Raw genomic sequence first — 14474 nt, 5'->3', positions numbered from 1 at the left:
TGTAAAGAATAAAGAACATAAACAACTGCAACATGCATAAAGGTAGACAAAAATGTTGTTCGTTTTTTCCAACTTAAAGGATTTGCACACACATTCCGACAACAGGTTAATGTGCTCAGTATGGGGTGTGACTACTTCTGGCAGCAATACCGGCCTGACATCAAAGGGGCATGCTGTCGATGACGTCAACAATCTCATGGTAAGGCAATGACGCCCGTTTTTCTTGCAGAGGTGCTCTTAAGTCTTGTAATTGGTAGGTGGATGCTGACGTGATGCATCCCACTTCTCTAGTGCATCCCCGACATGCTCTATGGGATTCAAATCGGGAGAGCGAGCAGGCCACGCCATGTGTGCAATATCTTCTGCTTGCAAGAAAACATCAAGCACCTGTGCTCTATGAGGTCGGGCATTATCGTCCATCAGTATGAAGTCTGAGTCAACAGCACCTCGCAACAACCGCAAATGAGGCCCCAAGGTCTCATCACGATACCTTACAGCAGTGAAACCCAGCCGATTCACCTGCAATCTCATGAAGAGGTGTTCGAGTGGGCCGGCCGGGGTGGCCGAGCGGTTCTAGGCGCTCCAGTCTGGAACCACGCGACCACTATGGTCGTAGGTTCGAATCCTGCTTCGGGCATGGATGTGTATGATGTCTTTAGGTTAGTTAGGTTTAAGTAGTGCGAAGTTCTAGAGGACTGATGACCTTAGCTGTTAAGTCCCATAGTGCTCAGAGCCATTTGAACCATTTTTTGTTTGAGTGGTCAACACAATCCCTGCCCACACCATTAGAAATCTCCCTCGATATCAGTCTCTTTCCACAATATTTGGATCCCTAAATCGCGTTCCACGTTTTCTCAAGATGCGAATCCGTGGAGAATCACTGTCCAGACCAAATCGGAACTCATCCGTGGAAAGAAAATTGGCCCTATTAGACCGTCCAGGTCGGCATGTTGACAGCTCCAATCAAGACGTTCCCTTCTGTGAAGATACGTCAGAGGTACTCATACAGCAGGTCTCTGACCATAAAGGCCGCTCTGCCGAAGCCTTCTGTATGCCGTTTTCCTCGATACAACACGTCCAGTGGATGCTGCGAGGTCAGATGCCAGTTGTCGTGCAGTACTAAGGTGGTACCGTCGTACCTTTACAGCTAAATAATGGTGCTCACTTTCTGATGTCACACATGGTAGGCCTTGGCCTGGTCTTCGGGACACAGTTGCATTGTCTATAGACTGTCGCCTCATCTGAGAAACAACAGAACGATTCACATTAATCCATCGGGTCACATCAGTTTGCGACCGTCCTGCTACCATTCTTCCTATGGCCCGCCACCGCAGAGAGTCTGGTAGGCGTCTTCTCTATGCCAAACCGCAACGTCTGTGACCGCGTACACAGCGATTGTGGATGTGGGACTACCCAGAAAACACTACCTCATTTGATAGGTGCTCTGACGCCATCGTTGGCGTCGCTGCCCGTTGACAGGACTGCCATCTTCCGTGCAGAACACGATCGTACGGACATCTGTTGACAGTTTGTATGATTATATTGTGAATCAGACAAAGGACGAGGAAAAAGCGGTTTGTTGCTTTAATTTTGGACACCAGTCTATAAGTCTGGCAGTATACTATCTGACTTCCCCGAGAAACATCATCCACACAATTCTGAAGACTGTAAGATCCGACAAGCGCGAGAATTCTTGCACAATCATCTCAACAGCTCACGAATCCAAGTTGCTGACAAGAATGATGTACAGAAGTACGGAAAAGGAAAATGAGGATGTGTTGGATGACGATTACTTTGGCTTCAGGAACGGTAAAGGAACCAGAAAGGTAATTATGACGCGGTTGATAACGGAAGCAAGACTGAAGAAACGTAAAGAAATGTTCATTGGATTTGTTGACTTGGTAAAAGCTTTCGACAATATAAAATGGTGCAAGATGTTGACATTCTGAGAAAAATAAGGGTAAGCTATGGGGAACGACGGATTAGGTGCGGTATGTTCAAGCGCCATAACGGAATAAGAGAAGAAGAACAAGAACGAAGCACTCGGATGAAAAAAGGTGTAAGGCACGTGCAGCAAATAATCGAGGACGTAGGTTGCAAGGGCTACTCTGAGATGAAGAGTTTGACACAGGAGAGGAAATCATGGCGGGCCGCATCAGAGCAGTCAGAAGACTGGTGACTCATAAAAAAAATGAAAAACGTCATCGATCTGGAGATGTTTTGAAACCTGCCCTCGCATGACGGTAGCCATATGGAACATTGTAAAATGTTTGTCCTCAAGTGCATGTCTGCAGCTTCGATTCTCGGGACCTCTCGCTATAATGTGTTCAGGTCCTCGTCTTCTTCCACTTCTTCTTCATCTTATTCTTTTTACCTTTCCTGGTCTTTATCCCATATCTTCACGAGGTCGTTAAGTTAATTTTAGGATTTCACAATGTTAATGGTAGAGGGGGGCCGGAAGCCCTTTCTGTCGCCACCCCTTTCACCCCTGATACGGAATCTGTGTACCCGAACTGCCTCCATTTAGTGTTTCCCCACATTGAAGAGAGCGAAAGTTTGTTACATGTTTGTGAATCATGTAACTGAGGCACAAGCGGACGCCAGCCCGGTGTTCACCTAGTCGGAAGTGCGAAACAGCCTAAGCACCGCATCCAGGCTTGGCGACACATCGGCATTCATCGTTAATCCGCCGGGAGTTTCCGAATCGGAACCGGAGCGCCTCCCCGCATCACGGAAGTAGAATACTAACGTGCGCGACTATCAGGGCGGGTCGTCGAACAGGTGAAGCTACTGGCTCGGGGCCTACGTTTATTAGGATTACTTGTTTGTTTCATTCTTCACTAGACTCTCCTCTCGTTTGTACCTGCAACAGACATCCTGTATAGGGCAAGTTGCTCAATACATCCCCTTTATTTCCTGAGGCGCTCGACATTTCGAAAGATTTTCTGTACATGAAAGCACACAAACATAATTTTGTTGTTCGTTTATTCGCTTCGCTCTCGTAACAATCGACAAATTGAGGCGAGTATGACTTTTTTAAAATGGATCTGTGTACCTTTTAACGACAGTTGAAAGCTCTGAGAAAGACAATTGCAGTGCTATACAGTTGTCAATGACGACGTAGAAAGTTTTACAGGAGCATCCGAGGACAGTGGAGCAGAACTGAAGAAGGCTAGTCGACCAAAATCGGCTACTGAGTTGCAAATACAACCAGGTGTGACTCCCGTGCTGGGCCCTGTCGTCATATAAAGCCCTTCGAATGTTCACTTGTTCCATGGATTCATGAGGTTGTCTCCATACCCGTACATGTCCATCCGCTCGATACAATTTGAAACGAGACTCGTCCGACCAGGCAACATGTTTCCATTCATCAACAGTCCAATGTCGATGTTGACGGGCCCAGGCGAGGCGTAAAGCTTTTTTCTCGTGCCGTCTTCAAGGGCTTTGGACTCCGAAAGCCCATATCGATGTTGTTTCGTTGAATGGCTCGCACGCTGACACTTGTTGATGGTCCAGCATTAAAATCTGCAGCAATTTGCGTAAGGGTTGCACTTCTGTGACGTTGAACGAGTCTCTTGAGTCGTCGTTGGTCCCGTTCTTGTAAGATCTTTTTCCGGGCAAAGCGATGTCGGAGATTTGATGTTTTACCGGATTCCTGATATTCACGGTACAGTCGTGAAATGGTCGTACGGGAAAATACCCAGTTCATCGCTATCTCGGAGATGCTGTGTCCCATTTCTCGTGTGCCGTCTATAACACGATGTTGAAAATCACTTAAATCTTGATAACCTGGCGTTGGAGCGGCAGTAACCAATCTAACAACTGCGCCAGACACTTCCCTTATATAGGCGTTGCCGATAGCAGCACCATATTCTCAGTGTTTAAGTATATCTGTATTTGCATACGCATGCCTATACCAGTTTCTTTGGCACTTCATTGTATGGGCACTGTAATGTAGCAGACCGAGACACACCATAGTGAAGTGACCGATACCGTAATTAAGATACTACACGATCCACATTTTGTTTCGTTCACGAACGTGGAAGTTTGTGTGTTCGTCCCATTGTATACGTCCATTACTTGTAAAATGTCACCACTTATTGAAATTTATGTAATGTTTTATCGAATATATAAAAACTTAAATCGAATGCGATGTGAAAATATTAATATTTACTGTTACACTCGTAACTTCTGACAATGGCTATTACAGTAATCATAACTACTTAATGATACAATGTGATTCAAATATTACCAATTACCTGTCCTGTAATAGGCCAGTAATTACGAAATAACGTCGGAGTATTGTTGAAGCCTCTAATATATCAATTTTCAAACGTATATGTTACACTTATATTATTCTAAGTAATCAATCTATGTGTAGTATTCACTTTGTTCACCAGACTGCATTACAATTAATCCGAAGTAAAATTCCTTGACTGCTGCTTTTTTAAAAGTTGTAAATTCAACAATAGTTGTAAAAATTCTGATTGTTTGGTTATGTAAATACCTGGACGCCTGCACCGACGCAGTCATATTAGAGTGTATTATCTTAAGGTCAGTCCTAGACTGTTTGATTTCGCGGAAAATTTCTTTAAATGAGTTATTCAGAAAAATTTATGAAGTGTATCAAACTTCAAGTGAAAATTCAAACTACGTGTTCGGGTTTTCCTTTGGAATGTCGGAAAATACCTCATGCTCTAGGAATCTGGACTATTTACGCTTTAAGTCAATGTGCAACTTGACCATACTACTGATGAATAAGACAAGTATCGTTAACATGAATTTTGTGTTAGTGCTACGCAATTCTTTCTCGCGTCAAATGCTTGGTTTTAATCAATTAACTAAAGCAAAAAACGGAGTTATAAATCCCAAATTCAAAACTATAAACAATTTAAATAGTTTTCCTAAGTACCTACTCATACACTATACGCTAGAAGTGAGCATATAATTTAGTTTCATTTACAACAATCGTAACTGACTCTGTAACTGTGTCGTATAGAAAAGGGCAAAAAGGAAATTCGCATTATCTCAGCAGTGAAGGTTCACGTTGTAGCTGCATTTAATGAAGCAGTCTGCCGTGGGAAACCTTCTTGGCCGTGTTTTGATCGTAATAGCCGATTTCGGCCGCTTTGCTCTTCCAGGTTTTCCACATTCTCGGATGCTTTTGCGAAAAGTGGCAATGGGAACATTAACACCTGTTGTATGACTGTACTCGTGTTTTCAAGAGCTTAGAAATTCTACGATAATGACGGACGCTGAATAAATGAATTAAAATTTGTGCCGCGGCTACGGCTCGAACCAGGGTCTCCTTGCTTACTAGGCAGGAATGCTGACCATTGCAACACCACAGCACTACGGCCGAAATTGCTGCACGGACTACACCAATCCAACACCCTTACAAATACCGTTAAAAAGTACACCGTTCCATTCAAAAGTATCTCGGTTGATACAAAAGTTAAGAATATTAAACACAGAAGTACATACGCATCGGCGTACTATCAACTGCCGAAAATTACAACTCCGTGAACCGAAATCACGAAATAAGAAGGGTATCTGAGTGACAGCTGCTGCAGAAGCCTTCACTCGCTTGATTTTCAAACTGATCACTGGTTTATCTTTCATCACGTATAGTATCTTTCGATAGAGTTATGAAAAGGATTACCTGACACATTTTATATATTTATTACACGATACCAACAAGCTCAAAATATTATTTCAAATTTAGTATAGTTTTAATAATGTGTATAATATGTGTTTTATTTTTTTAAATAACCTGATTATTTATCATATATTAGATTTATTTTGAAACGTATTTAATGTTATTTCCATTTGAAGTCATCAACATTACAAAATTGATACTCATAAACTTTGAAAATAAGTCCAAAAAGATCATTAATAAGTAAGTCATTCGTTAGGTAACGAATTTTCGTTGGTGTATACACGATTTTCATTCTTCTTGGTTGGTAATCGCAAATCATATGATGTTGGCGAGCGTGAGAAGTAATTGTTGGTACAAGCTGCCATGTTGAACAGCTGCAATTACATTGTATGCTTGGAAATTACTTCAACTTATTCTATCTGATGAAATTTGTGAGTTTACGCATTGATGTACTGTTTCCATTGTGTAAACCTTATTTTTGAAGAGAAAATAAGATTGTGATCTGTGGAACAGTTGTGACCGACTATAATGAAAAAGTTATAAGTTTGAAGGCAATGTCGAAACAACAAAAGTGCGGTATGTGAAGGCAACAAATCAGCAAGTGAATATGTTTTAACCACACACTGTTCTTAGCTGAAATCGAAACCGGGATCATATTAACTAGACGCGAAATTATTCTTTCCACGAGCTACGTGTTCGTCGAGGAGTCACAACAAATAGATGAGCAGCATTTTTTTTTATTTTACAACCTTCTTTCTTACTCATTATGTTTGCACTACCCAAACATTGTTATTGCTAAAAAAGTGGACTTGTTTAAATAATAACTAAGGAAATTTCTCAAACTGCAAATTTAAATGTTTTGTGCAATAATAGAGGGAAGGGTCTCAGCAGGGTGTGGGGTCGTTGTGAATTTCCTGAGGGAAGTCGTTTTCCTATGTAGGCTGTTATTACATTTCGAAATAAACATTTTATTTCCTAATTTAGCGATTAGCTAACTACGAACCCTTGGTCATTATCATGTTGCATCACAGCAAGAATTATAACGCAAATAGGAACTTGGGATGGTATCCTTAACAAAGATTTCGCACAAATGTAGTTGGTAAGGGAACAACTATTTCAGACGTGATGTCCACAAGTAAAATGGGAAAAAAGCAACCTTGTGCTGGTTTTGTCACTACGCCAGCATACAGTGCATAGTGAAACGTTGGTGTAACTATATCTGTTCCCATTTTAATAGTTAGGCTAACACACGTTTGTAGTTAATATTTGTAGTTGCTACTTCAATTGTGATTTGTCACGCAGATAAGAAAAAAATTCCATATTTCGCAAATGAATATTCTATTTGTGTCTATCAAATGTGTATTGCCCACCCATGCTAGGCTTTTTCAGTGGCTTATGATATAAGGGAAATATTTAATTATACATATTTTGATATGAGATCTGTATCAGTTCTTTGCAGCTATCATAACTTTTCATAAACACACACACACACACACACACTCACACATAGTGCCCCATCAACCAACCTCCTATGATAAAATGTGATCTATGTATCGAAATTCTGTACTGGGTTCACGCAGTACATACAATGGGACACAGAAATACATGAAAACGACATAAAATGAATATAAGTGTAAAAAAAAACACGATCAAATGCAGGGTGTCCCAGGAGAAATGTTTAATATTCAGGGATGTGAGAAAAACGCTAATTTGAAGCAGAAAGCTTCATATGGACAAGTTCCCAGTTCCGAATATTTTTCGACACAGAATACATTTAACATGTATTTGTTTTTGAGCTAGTGGTGCACACGTGTATGTCTTACCCACCCAACCTCTTTGAGCTTTTATTCTAGCCCAACCTACCTCATTGCTTGCAGCCTCTTTGCTCGGGATGTCTTTGTTTATGGGTTTGTGTGAACTATGGCGTGTGCAAACGAAAGGTGAATACGCGAGACGAATGCACGATCGCGCCATGGGCGCTCCTGCCCTCATTCGTGAACATGTACAAACACTCAGACAACCAACACAACATGTTCTCCCAAGAGTGCACAAGTGCACTGCAGTTGACAGTGGGATATTCGAATATCTATTGTGAACTGTAGAGCAGCTGTAATGTGACGTGCCCGATTTTGTTTAGTGGTGAATGCATTAAAAACACGTGTTTTTCAACTGATAGTTTGTAAAACAAATGTTGTTATGTTTACTAAAAGCTATAGATGTGTACAGGTGTGTAAGTCAGGCAACGTATTGAATAATACAGAAAATAAATGACAATATGCATGAAATGTGTTCTATCTCGGAAACCATTTGAATGGGGCATATTCCATATGAAGTTTTTGTTTCAAATGATGGTTTCTGTCATATCCTCGAATACTGACGAATTCTCCTCGGATACCCTGTATTCGCAAACAGATAATTAAATAGTTAGTCAAGCATCACTATATATATCCTAGCAAAATAAGTATAATTAAATAATTTCATTTATATTACAGACCAGTGAAAGTGCCTAACAGGAACAGGCGATACATATTTGGTACATGCAGTTAAAGCCTTCAGTTGCAAAAGACAGGACTTTTCTAATCTATATGATAAAGCATAATTGAGGCATCTTTATGTCTTGTATTCTGGCACAGAGACAAAACCCTCTTAAGGACTGCAGTTTTGTTTTCATATGCACTTCTAGTATATGATAGTTGTGGTTATGCGAAGCCCTTATTGCAGACATGACTTGTTGCTACAGACACCATAATTTTTGGTGTGATGTAGCTTTATAATGCCCAAGCGGGATTAATTCGATACTTGCTAAGCCGTAAATTAAAGGGTTCATTTTAAAAAATCACTTTACATCGAAAAATGACTTGCCTCAAGAAACGGAAACTGTTTATTAGAATACATTGTATTGTTAGTAGTCAGTACAGTATCACTACTTGTGAGAGGTGTTTATTCTGAATTCGTGCAGGTGTTGATACCTCTGGCTGCAGGCAGCCATTTAACTATATGCCATTTAACCTTCGTCTGTGCTAATCCGCACAGGTTGCCAGAACTCTCAAGGAAATCGTCACCTTAGTGGGAGCGAGTAATGAGTTGATGAGCAAAGTATCTATTAGGAATATTACGTATGTAGATTGTAGACAGTTGGGAATGTGGGTCTCCAGGGAAGCATGCAAGGGATAAGTCCCTGCAGACGCGTTATTCATCTGTGTCCTCGGTGGCTTAGATTAGAGCATCTGCCATGTAAGAAGATCCCAGGTTCGAGTCCCGGTCGGTGCACGCATTTTCAGCTGTCCCCATCGAGGTATGTCAACAACACCTGTCGGCAGCTGAGGGTTTCAATTAATTATCATTTATTGTAAAGAAGCTGCAGGCGCATCAATGGTATTTGTTCTTTCGAGAACAGTTATTATCTTCATATATAATAGTAATGGTTGTGAGAGATGTTTATTTTGATGTCATGCACCTCTGGCTGCAGGTGTATGAAGGTGGCAGTGAAGAGAAGGACGCTGTAAAATAGCAGCGGTAGTGAGAGATGTTTATTTGGAAGTTGCCCAGGTGTCGGTGCCTCTGGCTGTAGGTGTATGAAGCTCGTGAAGAGGAAGACTCAGTATAATAACTGTGGTAGTGAGAGATCTTTATTTTGAAGTTGTGCAGGTGTTGGTATCTTTGGTTGCAAGCGTATGAAGGTAGTGATGAGGAGGATGCAGTATATTAGCACCGGTAGTGACAAGTTTATTTGGAAGTCGAGCAGATGTTGGTACCTCTGGCTCTAGGTGTATGAAGCTGGTGAAGAAGAAAACGTAGCATAATGGCTGTAATAGTGAGAGATGTTTATTTTAAAATTGCGCAGGTGTTGGTATCTCTGGCTGGAAGAGTATGAAGGTAGCGATGAGGAGGACGCAGTATATTAGCAACAGTAGTGAGGGATGTTTATTTGAAATTGCGCAGGTGTTGGTACTTCTGGCTGCAGGTGTATGAACGTGGCGATGAAGGGGGCGCAGTATAATAGCACTGGTGGTGAGAGGTTAATTAGGGAGTTGTGCAGGTGTTGGTACCTCTCGTTTTGGTGTATGAAGCTGGTGAAGAGGAACACGCATTATAATAGCTGTGGTCGAGAGAGATGTTTATTTTGAAGCTGCGCGGGTGTTGGTATCTCTGGCTGCAAGTGTATGAAGGTAGTGATGAGGAGGATGCAGATATTAGCACCGGTAGTGACATGTTTATTTGGAAGTCGTGCAGGTGTTGGTACCTCTGGCTGTAGGTGTATGAAGCCGGTGAAGAGGAAGACGTACCATAATAGCTGTGATAGTGAGAGATGTTTATTTGAAAGTTGCGTAGGTGTTGGTATCTCTGGCTGGAAGAGTATGGAGGTAGTGATGAGGAGGACGCAGTATATTAGAAACCTGTAGTGAGGGATGTTTATTTGAAATTGCGCAGCTGTTGGTACTTCCTGGCTGCAGGTGTTTGAACGTGGCGTTGAGGGGGACGCAGTATAATAGCACTGGTGGTGAGAGTTTAATTATGGAGTTGTGCAGGTGTTGGTACCTCTGGTTGCAGGTGAATGAAGGTGGTGAAGAGCAGGACGCCGCCGCCGAAGCAGAGCAGCAGCGAGACGAGCAGCTCCTCGTTGCGGGCGCAGAAGCCCAGCCCCTTGGCCGGCTGCAGCTGCGGGGGCGGCGCCACCGTGGCGCGCAGCAGCTGCGGCAGCACCCCCGCCAGAAACGAGCCCAGCCAGAGGCCCAGCATCGCCGTCAGCTTGCCGCCCCAAAGCGAGCCGTCCCCAGCCGCCGCCGCCGCCGCCCCCGCCGCCCCTGCCGCCGCCGCCGCCGCCGTCGACGCCACCTCCGTCAAGTTCTCTCCCAGGAAGGCCATCGCGTGCCACACACTGCTCTCGTCAGGGTACCGACCCCAGCATCACCCACGACCGCGATCCCGTCCGACTCCACTGCCGGTCCGTGTGCTATAACTCTTCGACGAGCGTTCTAGTGTTACTCAGTTCGGCACAGCGCGCCACTCGACAAACGGAACTGCTCTTCGTCGCGCCAACAGTGCAGCGAGAGAATTTTGCTGCGGTCATACCCATGCACAGCACCTGTACACGCGAAGCGCCCAGGCAAAATTGGTCCCGAAACTCAACCCTGTGGAAGGTGTTAATATTTAAACGAATTAAGTGACGCTAATACGTACACTTTGCCTATTTAGTTCCGAGGGCTGCGGTAAAAAACTTCAGTGAAGAAATGAAGTCTGGCCAGACTTCTTGGTCCACACTTAGCGACTCTGTCAGTGGCTCGGTCACGTAAGACACAGCGTCAACTCCAGATGTCAGTTCTTCTTTACATCCGCATTCAACATTTGAGCACTTACGTTCGATTCTGGTTCTACAATTGAAATGTTGCCACCGTGGTGCTTATCGAATGAAGAAGCACCCAGTCGTTGGCACCTGTTGATTCACTCAGCAGTTAGTAATTCACGCTGTGTACAATCGTGATTGTGATAGATGCAAAGCAGTCTGTACGCACTTTTATCATAATGCTATAGAATCGTGTAGTAGTTACTAGTAAGACCACTAGGGGATCACTGTGAAATCAAGCAATGACAAGAATTCTTCGTAACACTTGTTTTGGTGTGGTTTATCGATGGTCGTAGCGACGTAATGTCGGAGTCTGTTCGAGCTGTCCTCCAAGAATAAGGAACGCCGTCCAAGGCTTTAACTGTGGCATCTGTCACAGGGATGCCTGTTCGCTACCGGTGCGACTTCACCGGAATGGTACTGACGAATCCTCCAGTAACCTTTAACCGTATCTGCTGCACCGGTCTGCAGCAGGTGTCCGAACGCGTCGACGCTGGAGGAGCGGCGGTATCCGCGCGCGCGCGATTACGAGTGTTGTCCCGTGTGGACCGCGAGGGACTGGCGATAAACGGGAGCTAGCGGCTAACTAGGACGCGCCCGAGCCGCGGTGACTTTCGCTGCGTCACGTCGGGCCGGCGGGGGAGGCGCGACTTTCGCGGAGGACGGACTGCTGCGAGCGCAGTGGTCGCCGCCGGAACGCAGCCGGGCCGGCCGGCGCGCATGCGCAGTGCCGCGCTCCCCCACAGTAGCCGCCCTTGGCCCCGCTGTGCTACCGGGCCGCCGCCGACAGTTTCCGCGTCGCTACAGATACTGTAAACACGCCCAGTCAGCACACTCCTCTCGATAGAAAACTTACTGGCAGATCGACACCGGGATTCGAACCTGGTACCTTGCCAGTCACGAGCAACACACTTCTCGACCGACTTATTCAGGCGCGACGAACGACGGTTTGGTTCTTTTGCTAACCCGTTTTTGACAACAATCACTTATTTTCCCTTTTAATTCACAAGTGCACTAAGCACGAATCACTTTTTCCTGTCCTTCACTGGCATTTCTTCTGTATAAGCCATGTCCCATAGACTCTGAACATCAAATACCGACCTGCGTGGACGCGTGTCACATTCCGAATCTGCCTCACAGCATATTTCTTTGAAGTAATAATAATAATAATAATAATAATGGCGTCTGACGAGGGCCTCCCGTCGGGTAGACCGCTGGCCTGGTGCTAGTCTTTCGATTTGACGCCACTTCGGTGACTTGCACGTCGATGGGGATGAAATGATGATTATGACAACACAACACCCAGTCCCTGAGCAGAGAAAATCTCCGACCCAGCCGGGAATCGAGCCCGTGTCCTTGGGATTGACAGTCTGTCGCGCTGATCACTCAGCTACCGGGGGCGGACTTTTCTTTGAAGTGTACCACACTTTACGATTATCGTCAGTGACTCTTGACACATTCACAGGTTTTCGAAGCCCCAGTTTATATGAGTGAAACCTGCGACAGGACAGAGTGCTGTTTTCTAATCGGCAGTTTTACTACGCTCTCATTATTGCTGAGAGTTACATCGAATTCCCTTGAATAATTTTGTGTCAGGCAATACCACTTCCACTGGCTAAACCGAACTCACCATCCAATGGACAGTTTCCCAGCACACTCGACTGTAAAAGTGGCAGCTTTGAGCGAACGAGCATCTTTCCAGCCAGTTTCGTACTTTGACATTGGACCACAATTCTAAAGGTATAATCTAAATGAAAAACACACAGAACAGATTCTTTAGCTTCTTGACAACGTCTTCTCTTAGTGAATAGTTCTCGTCGCTGGAAACGAACTCTCATTAACTATGATGCAGAATAAACGCATTGCTGCAGTTACGGAAAACATTCACTAAGTTTCTCACTGCATTGACTCCAATAGTTTGCTAAGACGCGCGTCTCAGTAGGCCAGTAGTTTCTTGTTTATCCCACCTTGACAGAGACTTCGCAAATTTTATGACTGTGATGACTTCCTTGAAACTGAAAGGCACTGCCCTCAGTCATCACACTACTTTATTGATGTCAGTGAATAGAGTTCCCATAAAAAGGTACATGTACAATTAAGCTTCCAAGCCTAATGAATTTAGAAGGAAAGTGGCTATTCAGTATCGATAATTAACATCGCTTGCTTCTTCTTTTGTTCATCTGAATCCTACATGAAGCCCAATATTGGTTGAATATTGTTGCATTTATTAAAAGAGGTGTGTGCTTATTTATGGCGAAATTAATGTATTTTTGACCTTAAGTATAGAGCGAAAAATTCGAAGCACTGCACTGCATTTCAGAGGATACGTTCGGCTGCTGAGGCCGACATCAAGGGATCTGACGTATTGTGTGTCGGAGTTGCGTCACGTCGTACGGAACCACGTGTGCGCACGTGTCCCGACCGTGCCTGTCCTGTCCACCGAACGCGGCGCGGAAGGCGCGCGACCGCTTCGCCTCGCCACGTATCCCCTCGCCCGCGAGCAATTTCGGCTCGACCTCCCTGCTCGGCGGCCGGCGCGCGACTGCGGCCGATCCGCTTGTCGGGGTCCCGCTGCCCCCACCACCGGCGCCTCGCGTCCTCCCCTCCACCGCAGACGGGCACACGGCGTCTCCCAGCACAGCAGCCTGTAACCACCCTTCAAATCAAATCAACAAGATGTAATAGAAGTAATAAAAGCACTGAAGAACAAGAAAGCAGCAGGACCCGGTAATATATACAGGGTGTAAACGGTATAAGGCGTCAGAATTATACAGATGGTACATCTCGGTGTGCTTGACAAAAAAGTCTAATGACATTTTCTTGTATCGTGTACTTTATTTTTGTATCTATCGTAGGATAGACAGTACACGCATTTCTGTTTACGTAGTCAACCGACAGTACACGGCGTACCGAGCTTATTGCCTACAATGACGGGGCGGCCAGAGAAAGGCAACGAACCGACCAGAGGATTGAAATCATTAGACGTGTACGACGATCTGGTGTGATAATCAGGTGGTACCTAAAAAAGGAATGTAAACGGTTTTTGGGTTGTCAAGAGTGTGTAATTCGCTTTACGTGAATTGAATACAATCAGTCTGTTTCTCAACAAGTCGATAACGAAGGTCGTAGTAGTAATGACAAGCTAATATCAAAAACAATGTATTTCCATTAGTACAAATTCAGTCAATCACCAAGTAGATAGTTGTGCATTAATTACAATCAACTGTTTCACCTTTTTACGGCAATGCCACAACGAATACTAAATTCACATTATTTCTCTTCTGTACAACAACATCGTAACGAAAAGAAAACCCGTTACTTCGTTTCCTCTTACACCGATACTACAATAAATGTTCGAAATGACCACCATTCTCTCCTACACATGCTTCATTACGGCGAACCCAGTTTCGTCGCACTCGTTCAAACACATGCACATTGGCCTTTATGGTAGTGGCAGCATCTAAAATCTTC

The 14474-nt window shown here is 44.2% G+C and overlaps 1 protein-coding gene across 1 annotated transcript in view; it reads right to left on the bottom strand.

The window, feature by feature from the left end:
• The window catches only part of LOC124778452, a 637672-nt gene extending 627147 nt beyond the window's left edge, over nt 1-10525 (bottom strand). Inside the window, exon 1 of the mRNA XM_047253644.1 lies at nt 10199-10525. Within this exon, the coding sequence (XP_047109600.1) occupies nt 10199-10525 (327 nt within the window). The remainder of the gene's footprint in view (nt 1-10198) is intronic.
• Nucleotides 10526-14474: the final 3949 nt, after the last annotated feature.

This window comes from Schistocerca piceifrons, chromosome 1 (genome assembly GCF_021461385.2).
Source record: "Schistocerca piceifrons isolate TAMUIC-IGC-003096 chromosome 1, iqSchPice1.1, whole genome shotgun sequence".
Lineage (NCBI taxonomy): Eukaryota > Metazoa > Arthropoda > Insecta > Orthoptera > Acrididae > Schistocerca > Schistocerca piceifrons.
The sequence above is the reverse complement of the archived record's forward strand: the minus strand, read 5'-3'. Positions and strand labels throughout refer to the sequence as shown.